This window comes from Diadema setosum, chromosome 8 (genome assembly GCF_964275005.1).
Source record: "Diadema setosum chromosome 8, eeDiaSeto1, whole genome shotgun sequence".
In the NCBI taxonomy this organism is placed as follows: Eukaryota; Metazoa; Echinodermata; class Echinoidea; order Diadematoida; family Diadematidae; genus Diadema; species Diadema setosum.
The window spans coordinates 5,082,096-5,101,992 of record NC_092692.1 but is presented as its reverse complement, the minus strand read 5'-3'; the positions used below and the strand labels follow the sequence as shown (position 1 = coordinate 5,101,992).

The 19,897-nt window shown below is 38.4% G+C and overlaps 1 protein-coding gene across 1 annotated transcript in view; it reads right to left on the bottom strand.

The window, feature by feature from the left end:
• Positions 1–3,535: 3,535 nt before the first annotated feature.
• LOC140231724 (katanin-interacting protein-like) overlaps positions 3,536–19,897 on the bottom strand; it is a 37,079-nt gene continuing 20,717 nt past the window's right edge. The window contains exons 22-40 of the mRNA XM_072311877.1: positions 19,449–19,552; positions 18,552–18,800; positions 17,996–18,065; positions 16,970–17,111; positions 15,985–16,182; positions 15,706–15,800; positions 15,188–15,230; positions 14,365–14,511; positions 13,349–13,544; positions 12,610–12,787; positions 11,440–11,605; positions 10,350–10,528; positions 9,118–9,182; positions 8,154–8,264; positions 6,982–7,121; positions 5,960–6,061; positions 5,210–5,370; positions 4,339–4,439; positions 3,536–3,746 (exon numbers count right to left, since the gene is read on the bottom strand). Coding sequence (XP_072167978.1) covers positions 3,694–3,746; positions 4,339–4,439; positions 5,210–5,370; positions 5,960–6,061; positions 6,982–7,121; positions 8,154–8,264; positions 9,118–9,182; positions 10,350–10,528; positions 11,440–11,605; positions 12,610–12,787; positions 13,349–13,544; positions 14,365–14,511; positions 15,188–15,230; positions 15,706–15,800; positions 15,985–16,182; positions 16,970–17,111; positions 17,996–18,065; positions 18,552–18,800; positions 19,449–19,552 — 2,500 coding nt within the window. The 3' untranslated portion in view covers positions 3,536–3,693. The remainder of the gene's footprint in view (positions 3,747–4,338; positions 4,440–5,209; positions 5,371–5,959; positions 6,062–6,981; positions 7,122–8,153; positions 8,265–9,117; positions 9,183–10,349; positions 10,529–11,439; positions 11,606–12,609; positions 12,788–13,348; positions 13,545–14,364; positions 14,512–15,187; positions 15,231–15,705; positions 15,801–15,984; positions 16,183–16,969; positions 17,112–17,995; positions 18,066–18,551; positions 18,801–19,448; positions 19,553–19,897) is intronic.

Genomic DNA, 19,897 nt, shown 5'->3' with positions numbered 1-19,897 from the left:
AAATGTTTAAAATCTAAAGAATTTAAAGGCATGGTACAGTATTGGTGGAGATCAGAACTGGGCTTTTAAGTTTTTGCGAGATGCCACAACACTTATGAAATAGTACAGAGCATACCATTTCAAGAGGAATTCAAAGTTTATTTGATGAAAATCGGATTTGGAATGACTGAAACATCCAAAAACAAAGTAAAACAAGTAATCGTAATAAAGTGTGGCCCCCACACTTTATTAGAATCGATCTGTTTTGGATATCTCAGCCATTTCAAAACCAATTTACATCAAATAAACATGAAATTCCTCATGGAATTACATGCTCTTTCATAAGAAGTTTCTCACTATCACCAAAAAATGTTAAGAACTTGAAATTAGGTCTCAACCAAAACTATACGATCCCTTTAACAGAGAAGACTAACATGTTTTCAAGCACTTGAGCCTTCTTCACAACCAAAAGATGTATGGCACTCTAACAAAGTATTTGCAGAATATGATAAAAAGAAAAGAACATCAGCACAGTCTTCATTTTCACATTCCCCATCTAGGAGGCAATTTTAATCTTACATTTGAAATACACTACTGTACTACATGTGTAGGCAAACCTGAATTAGTATGAATGTTGTAGACTACTAATGATATACTGTCCAAGTTTTCAGGCACACACACGCAGAAACACAAACAGTTGCCATTTTCGCAAAAGATAATCGTGCATTGAGCAAATTACAGTGGGCCTTCTGGGCCCCATTTCATAAAAAGTTGATATGATAGCAAGTCTTGCTGGAATGGTAATTGTCATGGTGACACCAAGAATCCAGCCTCCTGATTGGCTGTTGCTATGGGAATTGGCCATTCCAGCAAGAGTTGCCATCCTAACATCTTCTATGAAATGGGGCCCTGGTCTTCTCATCAGAAAAAAAAAAGAAAAAAGAAAAAAAGACGAGTATTTTCATTTAAGTATACTGTTGCAGTCAGTGGCTACCAGTAATTACTGCAGTATACAATATGCTACTGAAATCCTGAGGAAAGATTTGTTGAATACTGTATGACAATTCATCAATACGTATATCATCTGATCCTTATGCTCAGTGATGACCAACAGAGTTGTGAAATTCTCTGAAAATCTTGAATGCTGATTGGTAAGTGGGCTACCCTTCAGAAGTTGTTGCCAGGTCAGGCAATTGTAATAACAGGGTACAGTGGACTCCCGTTATAACGAAGTCCTCGGGACCGGCAGTTTTCTTTCGTTATAACGAAATTTCGTTATAACCGAATGAATAAACAATAAAAATACATAGAGTTGATAATGTTGCGGCCCTAAATTTTATTTCGTTGTAACCGGAATTTCGTTATAACCGTGTTCGTTATAACGGGAGTGCACTGTACTTTCCTTTTGTCATGGATAACCTTTGTGAAAGAAGTCAATGTGATAGCTTGAGCATTGGCGCATTAGTCCAATGTATTTGCATCATGCATAAAATGGACAATTCCTCTAAGAGGATGCTAACAGTGGGATCATGAGTACGCAGGCCAAGTTCTGAACATACACAACTGCCAATACATGCATAGAAGTAGATTTAGGAATACACATGAAATGCACAGTTTGTGTTTGAATAAACAACTCTGATACACGATGATTACAAAAGTCAATCAATTTAAGAATTTGAACATATTTAATTCTTTCACTTTGTTACAATGTCCTTTCAAGAGATATGTCAATATCCATAGCTTGCACTTCTTTAGAGAAGTAATGAAACAGGAGTTATGTGAACTGTACTTGTTAGATACAAGGCACACGCACTGAGAAAGACTAGGTGATGATTACAACACACACACAAAGCAATTCCAAAACACACATACTACCCTATGCTCGACAACTACTAGTTACAGGGTGCATAAAAAATTGACTTTGAATGCACTGTCAAAAAGGCTAATACATCGGACGGACTACACACATTACTGTACATACTGGAAATGTTTTGAATACAAGACATAGCTTTCTTTGAATAAATAACAAAGGTCTATACAGGCATATATATACAAAGTTCAAATAAACTGCTATGAATTAGTAATAATATTGCAAGGTTTAGAGTAAAATATTTACAAATCTGGCATGCAGTGTATTTGCAAAACTTGATGCCAACTTCCCAACTTCATATGATTTTTCAGTGAAGAATTATCAACTACTGGCGATATTAAATCATATACTATCTACTTCTATTCGTTTTCAACTTGGAGGAAATTTCTTTGTGGTTGACCGTCAACCCCTATCTTGTTGAATTTTGCATGGGTTTGATACATTCCAATGAAATGTAAAAACCCATTATATGCCAATTATTTTACTTTTATCCTTTTTTTTTTTTTCATGGAGGTGAAGGAGGAGGGTTATCTTTCCTCAGAATCTGTACTAACCTTGCTGGAACAAATTTCATTTCCACTTTGAAAACGATTGCAGTGAATTCCTTGGTGATCCTTAATCTTTTCCGATCAACCATTGCAGTCTCACACTGATGCTCTCTTCATAGAATCCAAATAGTTAAGTATTAGCCCAGACCAGGATCCGCACCTCATATCCATGTCAAGGTGTATGTTAGCACTCATCCTAAATATTGTTCACCTGTTCCTACACATTAATTTCACTCAACCAGATTGTATTCACAAAAATATGCTGCACCTTCATGTAATCATTCTACAGTTAAACTCGCATAAGTCGATCTTCTCGGGACTGAGCAAAACACATCGACTAAGGCGATTTTCGACTTGTGCGTAAGTCGAAAAAAATCGACTTAGTTTCATCACAGGTACATGTTGTCTACTCTGGAGCCGAGAGCTGGAGCGGTGTGCCGCAGCACGGGTCGCCCAGCAGGGCCGCGGCTAACTTTGCATGGACAGTGCATTAGTATTGGCACAGGTCCGATTACTTTACACCCTTGTTAAACCTTGGGGAAGTGAATATGAACGATATTTGAGCAGTGATTGATTCCAGTTTACCATACCGTGGCTAGAAATGCGTGTAGAGGTGCAATTCTGATTTACCCATGCCCGTAACTTTCCCCCTACTTTCTGCTTTGAAAACTCAGCAGCTTCATCCATTATACCACTCCAATGCACAGCGCTGCAAATGCCAAGCTACATGTACACTGCAAGCTCAATACTGTACATGGAACGCATGTGTACTGTACGAACGCTGTACGTACGTAGCGCGACAGCTGACATGGCTGTACCAGCGGACCCCCAAATACGATCCCATGCGATCGCTTTGAATTTTTATTTTAGATCATTTTTTTTTTGTCACCTCAAACTCATCTGACAAACAAAATAATGATGAGCAATAAATAATGAATAATAAATGACAGTGATTTATTACACGATAAAATCTTATTCGACTTAGGCACAGTGAATTCAATGGTTTTTCTGTGAAAGTGTTCTTGGAATTTCATCGACTTAGGCGAGTATTCGACTTACAAAATTCGACTTGTGAGTGAATTAATACACGTACGTCAATGGGGAAAAATCGGGACTTTTTAAAATAATCAACTTAGGCGATTATTCGACATATGCGACGTCGACTTAGGCGAGTTTAACTGTATTTCAGTACAAGCTACAAATTAATATACGCTTCAATCATATACCATTCATTTCTCACAATAAATGGGATGCATATACGAGAGAGAGTAGCAAAATGGTGGTTGGGAGGCACTATCATCTTCGGCGAGGCGCTGCTTGTGTGTGGACACTGGTTTTCGGCCTCAGCGCTGGAAAGAAAAGATACCACGCAAGATTGGATCAACACACATGTTAAAAGAGACATGCAATACATTCTGTTGTCATTGTACATCTTGTCTCCAGTCTTATCTTTGGTTTTGTCGTGTCTGGGTTTTTGTTGTTTTGATTCTTTTATAGGCATTTGAAAGGTTGGGGTGACACTACATTTGCAATTGACAGTACTGTGAATACAGTGCATTTGATGACTTATCAATTGTGGATTTTCATTCGCATAAAAACTTTGAATTGGGGACAAAAGAAAACATTTCAAATATTATGTTTCATGGTCACTTTGTCACATTTGAATACCAGGCACTTGATACTCATAGGATACAGAATGTTACAATTTTTTTATTCTCCCATCTGGATGGCATCTTGTCTAATTCTTTTGACTAAGTATTACAAGGAAATCAATAGCTCAAAGTGAAAAAAAGCAAGAAAACAATCACAACAAATGAAGAAGTAAAATCCACACATCCCGTTAGAATTTAGTTGGTGAAACAATTCACTGGACTAAAATCAAGGCTGGACTGTAAATACAAGTAAAAATTTCCTTTGCTCTACACTGCGCTAGAACTCTACCTTGATCTACAGTTTTGCTCGATGCTTTCTTGGGGTTCTTGAAGTGTGCCATCACCTGGTGGTCGTCAGTCATTTGAACGTCCTGCTCCTGTTGCTGATTTCTGAAATGGCAATTTGATCCACATATCTTGGAAACTTTCACACAAAGATAACACAAAGTTTAACCAGTGTTATAGGAGCAGGTTCTTCTCAAAATAAGGATATTCTGTTGATCAACAAATTTGCTAACACAGATATCAATGGGCGAGTCTTAATTTACACACATATAGGAACTATACAGGATATTGATTGCCACTGTGTTCATTAAACTATCAGCCAAATAATGAGAGCTTTCCAGTGTGAAGAGATTTACACAAGAGTTGGCATACCTGGCTGGAATGTATGTGATGAACAGTGGTGATAATTCCAGGATATTACCAATGCTTCTAAAGAGACAACTTAAATCATCATAATCATCATTTTCACTTTGATCAATATTCATCATCATTATCATCACTGAAAAAAACAAAACAAATAATAATAATAATCACTCAATAATTGTCTGACATCGTCAGCTCATACATCTCTTATCTGAGAGAGTGCTCACTAGTTGTTGACTGTCCCCCCCGAAAAAAAAAAAACCCAAACAAACAAACAACCCACGATATTTATAAACACATAATCACAGGAATCATGTGCATCTATCCCAAGATAATGATGATGGAGAAATCAAGTAACGTAACAGGTCTAGACATAATCATGGAGGGTTTACGAATGAACTCTGGTGATATTAACATGTTTCTCATTACATGAAAAACAAGCACACATCCCAAGCAAGGCATATCGTTAGTAAAAAGCCTGGAGAGAGGCTATCACTGATTAAAATGCATACTGCAGAATGGTGTGCCGTTCCCTTCTCCTGAGCTCATCATTGTCGGCAAACAGGATGGTGTGGTAAGGAGTGGGGACGTCCAGACTGGGAAGGATCCCCCTGGCGGCACTGGTCACCTGACCCAGAATACCATTGTACACCAGGAGGTCATCAACAAGGAGCTGTCAAAAGAACCATTCCATCAAGTCATGGTAAGTCATCATTCATTTGAATGAAAAAGCACCATTAACTCTTTAAAAAAAGAAGAAGATGTGGAATAACTCTTTTAACAGTGGAATAATTCACATCCTGCTGTGAAAAGGTAAATAGTTGGTTGTGAGTTTGATCAAATACTCTCAGATTATGTACTTATTATATTAAGTACTTATTAATTTCAAAATTGTACCAAATTTATGATAAAAAGTGCAATCAATAAACAAGGTCAATATGAGCAAGGGATGGATGTGTTTAGAAGGGGGGGGGGGGTGGTAGAGATTAAAAAAAAATAAGTTTAAGATTCCCACAACAGACACACTTAGTGGTAGATACACGCTTTGCAAAATACTGCAAGGGAAAAAATAAAGAAAAGGAGAATATGACTCTTGGCAACTTCAACTGATTTTCAGCACTGTCCATGGAAGGCACTTTTCAGAATAGCTCTGGCACTTATAACACATTCAGCATGACGAATATGCATGCGATAAATTGGCATTATTAGTACTGAATAAAGACAAATACCGGTAAAACAATAAACAACAAAAACATTCTCACCCCAAATTCCTTGACCCCTCTGCTGGGTGTTTTGCTATAATTCCACAGTTTGATCATAGAGACAGTGGCAGGCTCATCAAAGATCACATAGACCCGGTTGATCTGAATTGAAAAGACAAAATGAAAGAGAAAAACAGTAGGGAAAAAGGAGAGAATTTCAATTGAAAAGAAATGCAAGCTTTCAAGAATTCATATTCTACATCATAACATGTGAAATGAGGGGGCTCAACTTTATGAAGAAAAAAAAAAAACTTTTTCTACCATGCTTAATGAAGTGGCACAATTTGATAGTCATAAGTCTGTCTGAATGTACTCCCAACACTGGGAAAATTTATTGGGGTAGAACTCTTATATATATGCCACAGATTTGAAGTATCTACTTTGCAATACATGACTTCACAAAATTCATGGTATAAAATATGCCTTTTACTGTATCACATACTAAACATGACTTGGCCTTCACAACATATTAGAACTTTACAGGACTGCAGACAACTAGAGTGGCAAATGAAATACAAGATACTGTTGAATGGCTCTCAGCCAACTGTTACCACGGCAACTTCCATTTATTATGATCGAAGAAAAAAAAAATTAAGTCCTTCAGTTTGGCTCTCTATCGTATTGTGGTGTTAGTGATTTGAAGTATCTACTTTGCAATACATGACTTCACAAAATTCATGGTATAAAATATGCCTTTTACTGTATCACATACTAAACATGACTTGGCCTTCATAACATATTAGAACTTTACAGGACTGCAGACAACTAGAGTGGCAAATGAAATACAAGATACTGTTGAATGGCTCTCAGCCAACTGTTACCACGGCAACTTCCATTTATTATGATCGGGAAAAAAAAATGTCCTTCAGTTTGGCTCTCGATCGGATTGTGGTGTTAGTGATATCAGAGCAAACGATAATTTTGTCTATTATAAGAGATACCAGTCTGAGTGGTCATCATTCACTCATGACACTGTGTAAGTATATCATTGTACCAGGTTTGCTTTCTTTTCCATATCTCACCATAGAGGGCAGTATAGGGGCTAGCCACATGTGGCCACCGTCCGGCTTGTCGTTGACCCCGTCGATCAATTTGTCTGGTGTCCTGGTATCATCCGTGACTCCCTCCAAGACATTCACGCTGGGAGGATAGGCAGCTATGTCTGGGTGGTGGCAAGAGATTCAGGAACTGCTACATTGTCTCTGGAAGCTTGGCTTTTTATCAAAACTTAATATCCCATCATTCATTTCTACAATCCTTCACACATCTTTTCCTATGACTCATAGCCAGTGTGCTGTGTCATTGTATTGACATGTTTTGCCATATTATTTTACAGGAATACTTTGTAAACCCTTATTCTTTCATATTGCTGCAATCTTAAATTTGAGAATTAGGAGGGTTCTTTCAAATATGTATACCAATATGGTGCTGGATCACACTACTTCACTTATACTTGAAACAAACAATACCTCTTAAAGTATATCAGCTTTGTACAAGGTTATATCACAGCTGCCAAAATTCACCCATGAAAATCAGGGAGACTACACAAAGAATCAGGGAGATACATGCACCATATGCATTTCAATGCCCAAAATTAATCCCAAAATTAAGGAGATTGTATATTCTGTTATCAAGACATGAAGAGATATTGAATCCTTCTTCAGAATCAGGGAGACTTGTAGCATACCTGCCAACATTTCAAGATGAAATATCTTACTCATAGATTGCAAAAATCTTATTTTCTATGCAAACTGAAGTTAAAAATCTTACTTTCGGTCAAATCTTCAGAAAATACACATGAAAGGTATATCTAAATATTTTTTAAAAATCTGATTTCTCTGACAGAAAATCTGATTTTGCTATTTTTAACGTAAAAAATCTTACTGAATCTGATAAAATCTTACTAGTTGGCAAGTATGTTGTAGCTCCATTATTTGCTGTGAAGTTCATCCATCAATCAAAATATTTATATTAATACACAACAGATTTAAAAAAAAAGTTGGTAATGATCATAAAGGTAACAAAAAGGCATCTTGCTAATTAAAACACAACAGATTCAAACAAAACACATGGCAGTTGGTCACATTTTTATATGCACATCCTAAGACCCAAACTTAGTAAAGTGTTCAAAATGCTTCTCATTATCATCTCTTATTAGCAGACAGGTCCATTGTCAGGTTGAAAAAAAGGATACTTGATTCTGTGAGTTCCATCTTTTCTCCCTCTGCATCATAGAACTCGAGACCGTTAAGTCCGATGTAGTAGAGATCCCCGTACGTAGACAGCAGCTGGAGCTGGAATACAACTGCGAGCGTTTGCATCCAGTCAAGGTAAAACTGACTCTCACATCAATCATATTTTTTTAAATAGTACACTCTAAATTCCTTCCCATTCAGAGATAACAAATAAAAAGAAAAAAAACAACAACAAAGGTATTAACAATTTAACAATGGAAACATAATAATGGACAAAAGTGGGTTACATCATTGGTTACAAACTTAGTTACATCTTTGGTTACAACGTGGGTTATTAAAAGTGAGCAATTTGTTAGTTGTTCTTGCTGTGCATTAAATAGGCTATGGAAATTGGTGTATGGGAAAAGCTACAGGGTCATGCAAAGCATGATCCAATCCTGTCAGTCACAGCAGGGGACTCCCAGGAGAGTGTCACTGTTTGGCTAACTATTGTCACATGGTACATATGTTTCATCTCTAAGGGCCAAACAGACATACTCACATCTCCGAGTAGATAGGAAAGGGCACGAGGACAGATTTGTATGCAACAGGAAACAAAATCGAACTTTTGTCTTTGAAAATCCTTCATGATAGAGATAATACCTGGCATGTGCCCTGACCACTCAAATGAAATGTACCTGATCAAGACTTTCAAAAAACAATTACATTGTACATCTAAATGAATCCAGAGATTCAGAACTAATAAGGAAATCTCCAAATAACTGTGTATCTAATATCTCTTTGTAGAATTTATACATAAAGCCCGACATAATTTTTTTTTAAAAAATACTACATGGGAAAAGAAGAGGACCCACTGCATGAAGTTATTGCATTTATTTTTGTTCCTTGTGAGGCATTTACAAAACCCACAATCTTAACAAAATTAATTTTCTTTTCTTCACAAAACAATGCTGCAAAGGATACAGCCACAAGGCATGTGCATTGGGATGTATTCCTGGCTTGGAATTTCCATGGCAACCTGGCTCTGTCTGCATTAGGAAAGATGAGAAAAAGGAAACTTGTGTAAATGTCACATCATTTATCTTCAAATGTCACATGATTAGCATTCTCTGGAGGAAAGCAATGTCGCAAGAAAACAAGAACATTGTTGGTATTTCATCTAAATCATTCAGCAGAATACACAAACTTCCCGTCTCCATTCTCTTCATTCATTTCTGCCTATCACAACACACACACACACACACAAGGACAACTTCATAACCAACCAATCTGCATTAGACCCTGTGAAATATAAAGAAATATCAAAAAGGAGATTTCCTGAGGGGCATTCCCATTATGGGACTACTCAAAAATTGCAGGTGCTATTTCAACATATATATCCAACGAACTACAGAGTGCTGTTAGAGTGACTACCATTGAAAAAAATCACAACATTCATATCATTTGTCGGTTTAATCTGAATTTCCCTCCCCCTCCCCCCCCCCCCCCCTTTCACTCATGCTGTTGCTATTTCATTCTTTTCGTATTCTCTATCCTTCTTTTGTTCCTTATCTTGTTCAATGTTGCCTCCCTATTCATCTTTATCCTTCACAGGTTGCCGGCCCTATAAAGATCCTTGTGATCATCACTGGCCCATCTCTGCCTTTTGTCTGTTCACAGCCTTGCTTTAATCCCCCTCCTTTACTTGTTGGGCTCCCTGCTTTTGACTTCTAACCCACCCCTTTTGTTTTCTTTGTTCTGTGTCCCTAACCCTCACCGATTGTGCTTGTTGTGTGTAGTCCTTATAGTTAAGCACCTGCTTTCCCTACTTATTTGTCATTACGCCTCTGACAAAGATTCTGCTAGGATCAAAAGCTCAGGCCCCTTTTGACTCCATTTTACTCCATTGGCCTGCCACTATTGGATAAGCAGTTTTCAGCAGCTTTTTTGCTACATTTATTCATAATTCCATAACACCATACTCTTTCATTACTGTCATTCAGCATAAGTTAATTCTCTGGAATAGGGTTTCCTCCTGCATTATAATCATGTGACTTGCAGACGACTATTAAGTTATAAACTCAAAGATGCAGCAAAAAGGTGTGATGCTGACCCAAATTATGTGTGAGAAATTAATCTCTCCTTGTGGTAGATTGAAAGACAGTGACGGAGATAGCTAACAGAGCATACAATGACAAACAATCCTTGTCACGTACCTGAGAGTATCAGGAATGGCCTTGAGTCTTCTGCTAGCAGCCGTCTGCCAGTTGGTCTGACTGGCAAAGCTCAGGTCCTGCGCAAAGTCAAAGAAGCAGTTCCCGGGGCCTTTTCGGATGAGGAAGCCCTCGCTTGGCGACACTTGCTGACCGTCTAGCCAGACGTGGACGATCTTTGCCTGGATTCATGAAATTTTCAAGCATGCATACATGCTGGATTATCTGAATCTGCTATGAAGGTTGTTGATATGCATAGAGTATCAAAGTGATGATGTCATACAGAGTCTTCTGTTAACCTGTTGAGGACAGGCTAACTTTGCTACATCACGCATTTCCCATAGACACCTGCCCTAGTATACTCTGTACTTGTTCTTATTGGGGCAAAGCTCAGTGCTGCTGCCACACAAAATATAATTGTACATGGTTTGGCGCAGTGGGCTAGGACTGAGTATGAGCATGGTTTGTTAGCAACCGCTGTGTGTTCACAGATGATCAGGCTATGTGAGGTTGCAAAGAACCAGCTTCCATGGTGATGAATGGCTACAAAGTCACACTTCAGTACTCTATAGACAATGCCTTGCTGTGACATCTATGTGACTTTAAACTCAGCAGCTGTGTGATACTTGACAAATATCATAAGATATTTCCTATTGAAAAACTTTACATAAAGAGTTGAATAGTCTTTCGACCTCACACTGCAGAGTAAACTTCAGTGAAGTTTCCACAGTCATCACAATCCATCGAAGGGATCTTCAAACATCACATCAAACCCACCTTATCGTAGCAGATAGAAAACCTGACATTAAATGCAGATCACAAGCCTAGAATTGTTACATCAAACAGACAGAAATGAATGGAGCATTAAGGTATTCCTATCCAATACCATGAATGGCTAAATGATTACAGAATCATGAACTTCAAGACACCTGGGTGTACAGACAAGCATGCGCGAAGGGAAAAAAGTATCCAATGTTCTTATGGGTGAAAAAAAAACCTACTCCTCCCCTTCCCCTCACCCCTTACCCTAAACAGATCATGATCAAAACAAAGGTGATGGAAACATTTTGGAATCACTCCTGTCAACACTCACCCCTCTGTAGGTGTCCTCCTGAGACTTGTTGTAATTCCAGACCCGAAGTCCCGTCATCTGCACCTCCCTGCCGAAGTCTATTGTGAGGACATGGTCACACCCCTCACTGAATGGAATCATCCACATGTGCTCATCTGATGATGTCACATTGGTACCATCTATGAGCCTTTTGTAGAGAGATTAAAAATGATAATAGCAATGATAATCATCATCATCATCATCATCATCATCATCATCATCACCATCATCGTCACCATCATCATCATCACCACCATCATTATCATCGTCATCATCATCATCACCATCATTATCATCATCGTCATCATCATCACCATCATGGTCATCGTCATCGTCATCATCGTCATCATCGTCATCGGCATCGGCATCATTATCATCATCATCGTCATCGTCATCATTATCATCATCATCATCATTAATGAACTAGGCAACGGGAATCTGAGGTCAAACACAATACTGAAAGTATCAATCGATGAATGTATAAATTGGGCTATACTGTAAAAGCTAGTGGGAAACTTGATAATGTATTCCTACTTCTCAAGATACATCTGTATTAATTTCACCACTGTCACGCCTTCTGTAGAAGGTCAGTCAGAGACGGTGGGAATCTGAGCTCAAACTCATCTTTGCAAAGTACTGACAAAAGTACATGTATGCCAAGACTGACCATAGCTACTGGAAAAAAAAATTGATGATTTATGCCTTTCTTCTTTACATACATCTGTTTTTGATAGAGCCATTTGGGAATTTCACATCATTAGCACCATTTATACAGAAAGAAAACCCCCTGTCTGTAATAAACAAAGTGTGGAGTAATAGTCACAATCAAAATTTCCCTTCCCAAAAATCATTTAATGCTACTAAATATCTCAAAACAGAAGTAACATTGCACTTGAACAATGACCCAAAAAAAAAAAAAAAAAAACTTGCCTGAAACAATTGCCCACTGGGACAAGTGTTGATGCACTATGCAAGAGTTGCACATGGAAGAGACATTTTTTTAATACAATTTGAAGATGTGATAATTGATATATATACCAGGTAGATTCAGCCAAATTCTAAAGCTAACAATTAGTTCTTTTCATGGTCTTACTCTATTTGTGTATATCAAGTTCAAAACATCACAAAATACTTTCTCTCATTGGCACTCACTTGTCCAGAGTCCTGTCATCCATGTCATACTCCGGCAGGTCGTTGAGGTCGCGGGGTGAGGCATCGAGCATGTCGAGGGACATCGGTATCCCATCCCCTTCGACGTCGATGACCTCCAACCCAGTCAGACCCAGGTAGTGGAGATCACCCCATGTCACAGTGAAGTTCAGACGCACATCTAATATAATAAGAACAACGACAAAATTAAAAGTGGCATGCACTATTAAACAATGATAAGCACTGAGAGTAGAGGCATGTACAAAAGAGATGTTCAATTACTTCAGTATTAATTCATTAGTAGCAAGAGTACAACAATGTAAAAACACAACGGGGGCTGCACTTTACACGGGACATTTATTGACTGTCTGCGGTCACACAATAGACATAAAAGAATAAAAAAGATAGAACCATTGCGAAAACACTGTTCCAAAAATGTAACCATGGCCTAATAAATTCATCAAGGTAGAATGAGCAGGAGGTGTTACATATGTCAATGTATCTTCTGTTTCATTCACAGCATCCGCTGATATCAAACAGCTCACAAGATCACCTCAACTTAGATCTCAAAAAAGAAAAGAAAATCTGCATCAACCAGTTAGTACAATATAACATTGCAACCCTGTATACTCGAGGAAAATATCTTCACTTTTGTAACATTACAACAGTTCGCATTGAGACCGATCAGTGCACACTTAGAAATGAGGTCTACTTTTCTGGGATGGGTCACATTTGAACTCACGCCTCGCTGTGAACACTGCGCCTTGCTGCTGCAGGGTGGATATTGCTGTGTCGGGCTGACCAGGACTGACCAGGTGGTGACCACCAGCAGACTCCTGAGGAGTGTGCCGGTCATCGTCCACCTGTTCAGCGGCCACCATGGGTTCGGACTTGGCCTGCCTGGCTCGGTTCTGCCGGGCAGTGGTCATCGGTCTCTCCTGGACAGAGATGGACAATGCAGGTATGAAATATTTTTGTTTGCTTCATTTGGAAAGAACATTTTTGCACAACTTTGCGAATTGGGAGAAAATTGTTCAAAGAATAATACAAACATGTAGAAAAGGAATGTACATCTCTTATAATGGCAAGAATACCAGAGATATGATGGAAATATTGTTTGTTGTTTTCACATCACTGCTTTTCATGTCTTGTAACACAGAACAATATTTCTGAAGGTGCAATTACACATAAAGAGTTCGGGTACATACAAAGAAGTTAAAAAGTTTGGGGATGAGTCCAAAAAGCAATAATTTATTGATGGACTTGGAAATAAAATCTTAACTTTGTACTCCAAACTTGTAACTTTGATATAAGATTTTTTTTTTAATGGCTTACTAACAGAAAAAGAGAAGACATTTTAAATATTTTGGCACATGATTTCACATCACTACATTTTTTGCATGTCATCCTTCACTGAGATACTACGGACATTATGGACAGGGTGACTCTTTTCACAGTTTAAATCTGGGAGTGTATGGGGCAAAATATTACAGTGATGGTATCCTTCATCATAAAGATGCAATTCTAAGATTCCCTTCAAAATGAGCAGCCTACTTGCAAGCCCTAAATGACCTAAAACCAGGGTCGCGCCCCAATGTAAATAGACAGATTGTTAGTTTTGCGTAAATCGCTTTTAAATATCACATCAATGTATTTACTTAAACATATTAAAGAATTTTTGTTTAAAGGATGATTGCCAATTTTGCTGCTGGGGCCATCCAGAGAATCTTCAGAGATTTTTAAAAGGGTCATAGGTACCTCTCCGACGTCTGCAGTCCTTGGCCTAGTTGGAGGAGCAGCGTCTTCATCCAGACTGGAGCTGAACCACTCCTCAGCTGCAACAAAGACCTCATCATTCCTGGAGATCAGCTCCAGGATTTCTTCATCTTCTGTGAACAGGATGGTCTGTTTGGACAGAGAACAAATAAATTAATGGATGGATGATGGATAAATGAATGAACAAATGAATGAATTAATGAGTGAGCAAGTGAATGAATGAATGAATGAATGAATGAATGAATGAATGAATGAATGAATGAATGAATGAATGAATGAATAAATGCATAATGCATGCATACATGCATGAACGGAATGGTATAGAATGGAATGAATGAGTGAGTGAATGAATGAATGAACAGATGGATGGATGGATGGAGAGTACAACATAGTGTAGGGTAGACAGAAGGTTAAAGAACAATATCACATACTACATAAAGATGTACAAAAAAACATATCAAGAGCAAAAAGAATGCAAATATGCAATTCAATGTCACAAAGCAGCTAAATAGGTATTCACCTTTTCCATTGCCTTACTTGGTTCTCAATTCACTTGATAGAAGTAAAACACATATAAGAAAATTCATCACATAGTTTCTTCACATGTAGAGTCGAAGTTCAAATTGTGTCCACAGATATGTGACATAGCCCTGGGTATGAAAGTGATATTTCAAGCTATGCTCATGTTATGAAAATGTGAATTACAGTGCTTGGCATGTTATGAAGACTGTAGCCATGACAACATACAGTCAAGCTGTATTGCATCAATAGGTCATTCTTCCATCAGTATGCTGAAAATACTCACATCGCCAAAAGAACTTGGGTCTCCCTGGAGGGCTCCTGATGCTCTGTGAAATGAACAAAGATGGACTTCCCATATTAACCCATTTAATATGAGCTGATTTTGATATAGCAGGCAATTCCTATAGAAATCTACCCAAGTATACTCGGGACTAATCTCCTATGAGTGAACACACATCAGACATAGAGAAAGACACATGGGCATTAAATCACATGACAAAAAAAGACAAGTGCGCCTGCTGGGCTCCGGATCGTAAAGATATCTGCAATTGCCGTAGGTTCAGTCAGGGTTGGCTACTATGGTCACAAATGGAATGCTTGCTGTTGATTGGCTATTGCAGTGCTGCTATCCTTGTGACTGTAATTATGGTAGACAGCTTGTAAAACGATCTGCACTTTAACCCACTGAGGACAGGCTGATTTTGCTACAACATACATTTCCCATAGATGCCTGCCCGAGTATACTCGGGACTAGTCTTTAACGGGCTAAAGCAGAATCCTGGAGTTGGACCAATGACTCACCTGGCTATTTCACCCTTGAAGATGTATGTGTCATCCAGCGAGATCTCAACATCCTTAGCTCCCCGAAAGGAATGGATCCTAGATTTGTTGTAATTCTGTTAAAAGGAACAGAACAATACAACGTGCAATAACAAAATATCCTTAAAAACTGCCCGAACCAGTGAATGATACATTGGTAACAGCTGAAAATTGACAAGGTACAACCCATTACAAGTATTTTTGCCATCTAAAAGCAGACTACAATACAAATCCACATCTTTCTATCCATCTTGCACTCACCCATATCCTGATCATTGCTATCTTGACGGGGTGTTCGAATGTCACAGTGATGAGGTGCATTCTACCAGGTGTGAACGGGGTCAGCCACATGTGTGTGTCATCCCTGGTGCAGTTCACACCATCAATCAGGTTTGTAATCACCCTGGGGTCGTTTGTGTACTCTGGCAGGACGTTCAGGTCCTTTGGCTCTGCAGTGATCTGTGGAACATCAGAAAAAGAGAAAGAGAATGATCAATGTCAACTATCACATGATTATTGAACATTCATTCCACATTTCAATTCATATATTGTATTTCCCATCTTATTCAAGAACCTTTTCACAATATAAAAAGGGTTGACATCAACAACTTGATATCAGCAACTTTGACATTAACCTATCAGGCTATGACCGCCTCTTTGTATTGCATCATACAACAGAAGAAGAATACAAAATATAGAGGTATTAAATGTGATGATAAAATCTGAAACTATACTTTGCATGAACAAAATTCCTCCTGGTACAGATCTAACAGCCTATACAAGCTACAGGTGAGGGCATTACTGTTTTAATCTTAGCATTTCAACAATATCTTGATAGACTAACTGGCATTGCAATACACTTTATGTCACATAAATGACAGAGAAGACGCATAATTTATGAGAAACTCTGATTTGTTCTTACCACATTTACGAAAAGAAATATTTGGACAATAACTCCAGAGGCAAACTTGATCTGTGTGTTGTGCTGCCAATCTAAACGATAAAGTCCATACACAAGTCATAAAGGCCCACTGGATACGCTAAAATGTTATCTGTATCTTTTAAGTCTAAAAGAGAATATGTTGTTAATGAGTTTCGGAATTATTTATCAAGATATACAAGAAATTATTGTGACTTTTTTTTGATTGATCACGGTTTACTATTCTTTGCAGAAGGACTGATATTCAAAATGTATACAAATCAAATACGAGAAAAAAAAAAAGCAAAGATGAATACGCTAACTCACTTTGTTCACTGGAGCATGCTCTCCATTACTCTGAAACACCTCAATGCCGTTAAGTCCAACGTAGTGTCGGTCGCCCCATGTCGTCCTGACGTTGATTGTCATGCACTGCCCAATTGGCATGATGGGAATTTCAAACTCATCACTGGTGTTGAGAAAATAATAATAAAGAAAAAGTTTCAGCTTTTATGGCACAGATGGCAACAAACTAGAGGATGACTCATGACTGGGGTTCATTCTGATTAATGTATCAGGAAATGGACTTATATTCAATTGTCATTCCTCTCATGGAAAATCATCATGCACAATATTAATGAATACAACAAATAGAAATGGCAAACTCTGTAAAATGGTTCTCATCAAAGCAAAACAGTGATCTGAATTTAGCTTTCTGAATAAGCTGTTATTTTCGCGAGGGTTTAAATTTTGTGAATTTAGCAAATCACTGTTGGACGACATGAAAATATCTTGAACTGATGGACATTAGTGCACTTATTATAGCCTCGGTGTCAAAATTGCAAAAACATCTTATGAAAATATCTTTGACGCCCTCATTCGCGAAAAATATCTATAGCTTATACAGTAATTCTTGTGCATCTGTGCTCTTTCTTCACTTCTTAGTTTTTCCCTTTCTCCCTATCTCTGTCTTTTGTCCTCTTTTTAACATGTTCTTTTGCCAACCATTTTCTTTTTTAAATTGCTTCCATGTTAACATAAAATATTTGGGCTGTAGATAACACTTCAGAATATGTAACAGGGCAACAGATGTTAGATATCTGAACTGGAGGCACATGACCTTATAACAAATTCAGTTAGGGCATGATTAAAAACCGGGGTCACTCTTAACTGTTGCAGAAAGAGTGACAGCATGAATAATACAAATTTTCCTATCAAAAAAGTCAATCCAGTGCAAAATTTTCCACACTCTTACTTCAATAAGCTTGAGAGAAAAAAAAAATCAACATTTGTCAAGGTTGCCCTGCCCTTAGAATATTGTGACCATCCAAACGGACTTCTTTCCACCCTCACCTGCTATCATCATCGCCTTCATCCTGCATCTTTGACCGTCTTCCCGACAGGATGGTATCCAGGGCATCACCTGTAATTGGGAGCAGGAAATTTTGTTGTGTCAAAGGTCACGGGTCAAGAGTTTAAGTGCAATTCCACATCTTGCTGAAGTTGGATTTAAAAGAAAAAAAAAATAAAGCAAAACAGAAGAAACCACACATGCAGGAAAGTAGTGGTTCCATCAAAATCAGACTTGAAATGAGAAAGTCATAGAATTTTAAATTTTGCATGTTTTCATGAAAAAGGAATGTCAGTGGTAACCATATTTTCAAATTGGAGGGAATGATGACACAACCTAACATGTTCCCCTCGACCTGTTCAACAAACTTAAAACAAAAGACAATATCTTCACTTCAAATTATCATGGAAAAACAACCTCTCATTGTGAAACTAGGCAGACTTTTGATTTGAATTCAAAACACAATATTCTAAACTCAACTGACCGTCTTTGGACAAGCTTCTGATTGACAGGTATTACATGCACACAAGGGCTTCTACACAAGGAGAAAAATCCAACCTTCAACATCCAAATTGACATTTGGGGCCAGCCTTCCTTTCTGGGATTTGTTGAACATCGAGAGGGACGTCCATGACTCTTCCAGACTGCGGTCTTGGTGGCTCCGCAGCTGGTGGGGGCGCTTCTCGTGAGGACCACCTCCCACCGCGCCTACCCCTAGCTGGCCTGGGGGCGAGAGAGGGTCGTCATCGCTGACAGCCCCCTCTGCTGCCTGTTGACGCCATCGGAGCTCCTCCAAGTCGTCTGCAACTGGTTCAAAAAGCAATGAGGTTGACAGCATGTTTGGTTCATTCACGCAATTAAGTATCAGTCAAATCCACATTACTTGTCATGCAATTCACACATCTTTACAGGTGTTCACTAGATGAGATCATTTAAGGTCGTGAAGTTCTGACTGTAGGATCCACTCTTGGATATTGTCATCAACAATCTTTGCTATCCACTAGGGGTGGAGAAGCAGGACAGCTAACCAATTTACATCTCAACCTACTGCAGACAGATACAGAGAACTGTAAAACTACATGGCTGTAATACATATCACAAGCTTTTGAACAAAATTTCCCCAATGTGATGGATATCAGGTTTAATGCATTTGATTGAGGTAGGTATAAAGGGGAGGGAGGTCTGTGGGCTAAAGCTAATTAAGTGAGCTTTTCTCTAACCCAGGTCCCCTACCTTTGTACGCTACAGCCTACACCTCTTGTGCATACAACCTGTGCAATAGACATATGTAATGAATTAAGGCCATGAATCTCTTTCTCTGCATTTCTTGTGATTATGCTATTTAAGATAATAATAATAATGATAATGATGATGATGATATCATCATCCTCATCATCATCATCACAATGATAATTCTTGTTACCAATATCATCATTATCATTATAATCCTGATACCTGAGATCTTGGATGGGTTTGGGTTTTGGTTCCTGCTTCTTCTCCCAGGGGGGTCCTTGGCAGTCAGAGGGTCATCGTAATCTACACGGTCATCAGAGGATTTCCTGAAAGGGATTTTGAAGACAACTATGAGTCATGTCACATTTCCATCTATTCATGTGATTTATGTCCTTCTGTGATGTGTTGTGGTCTAGTGGTTTCCAGTCTGTGCTTTCAGTGAGGAGGTCCTGGGTTCAAACAATGCCATGGCACTTGGGTCTGTGGACAAAACACTTGATCAGCAACACTCTAATCTACAAAGGGGTACAGATGGGTCCACAGTAGGAAGCAGAACATGATATGCTTGGATTCATCATGTGTGTGTTGGAAAAAGAAAAAATACATAAATGTCTCCACCTTGGAATGCTTCCCTGATGTAGAATATATAATTTACTGCAAACTGTCAGTCA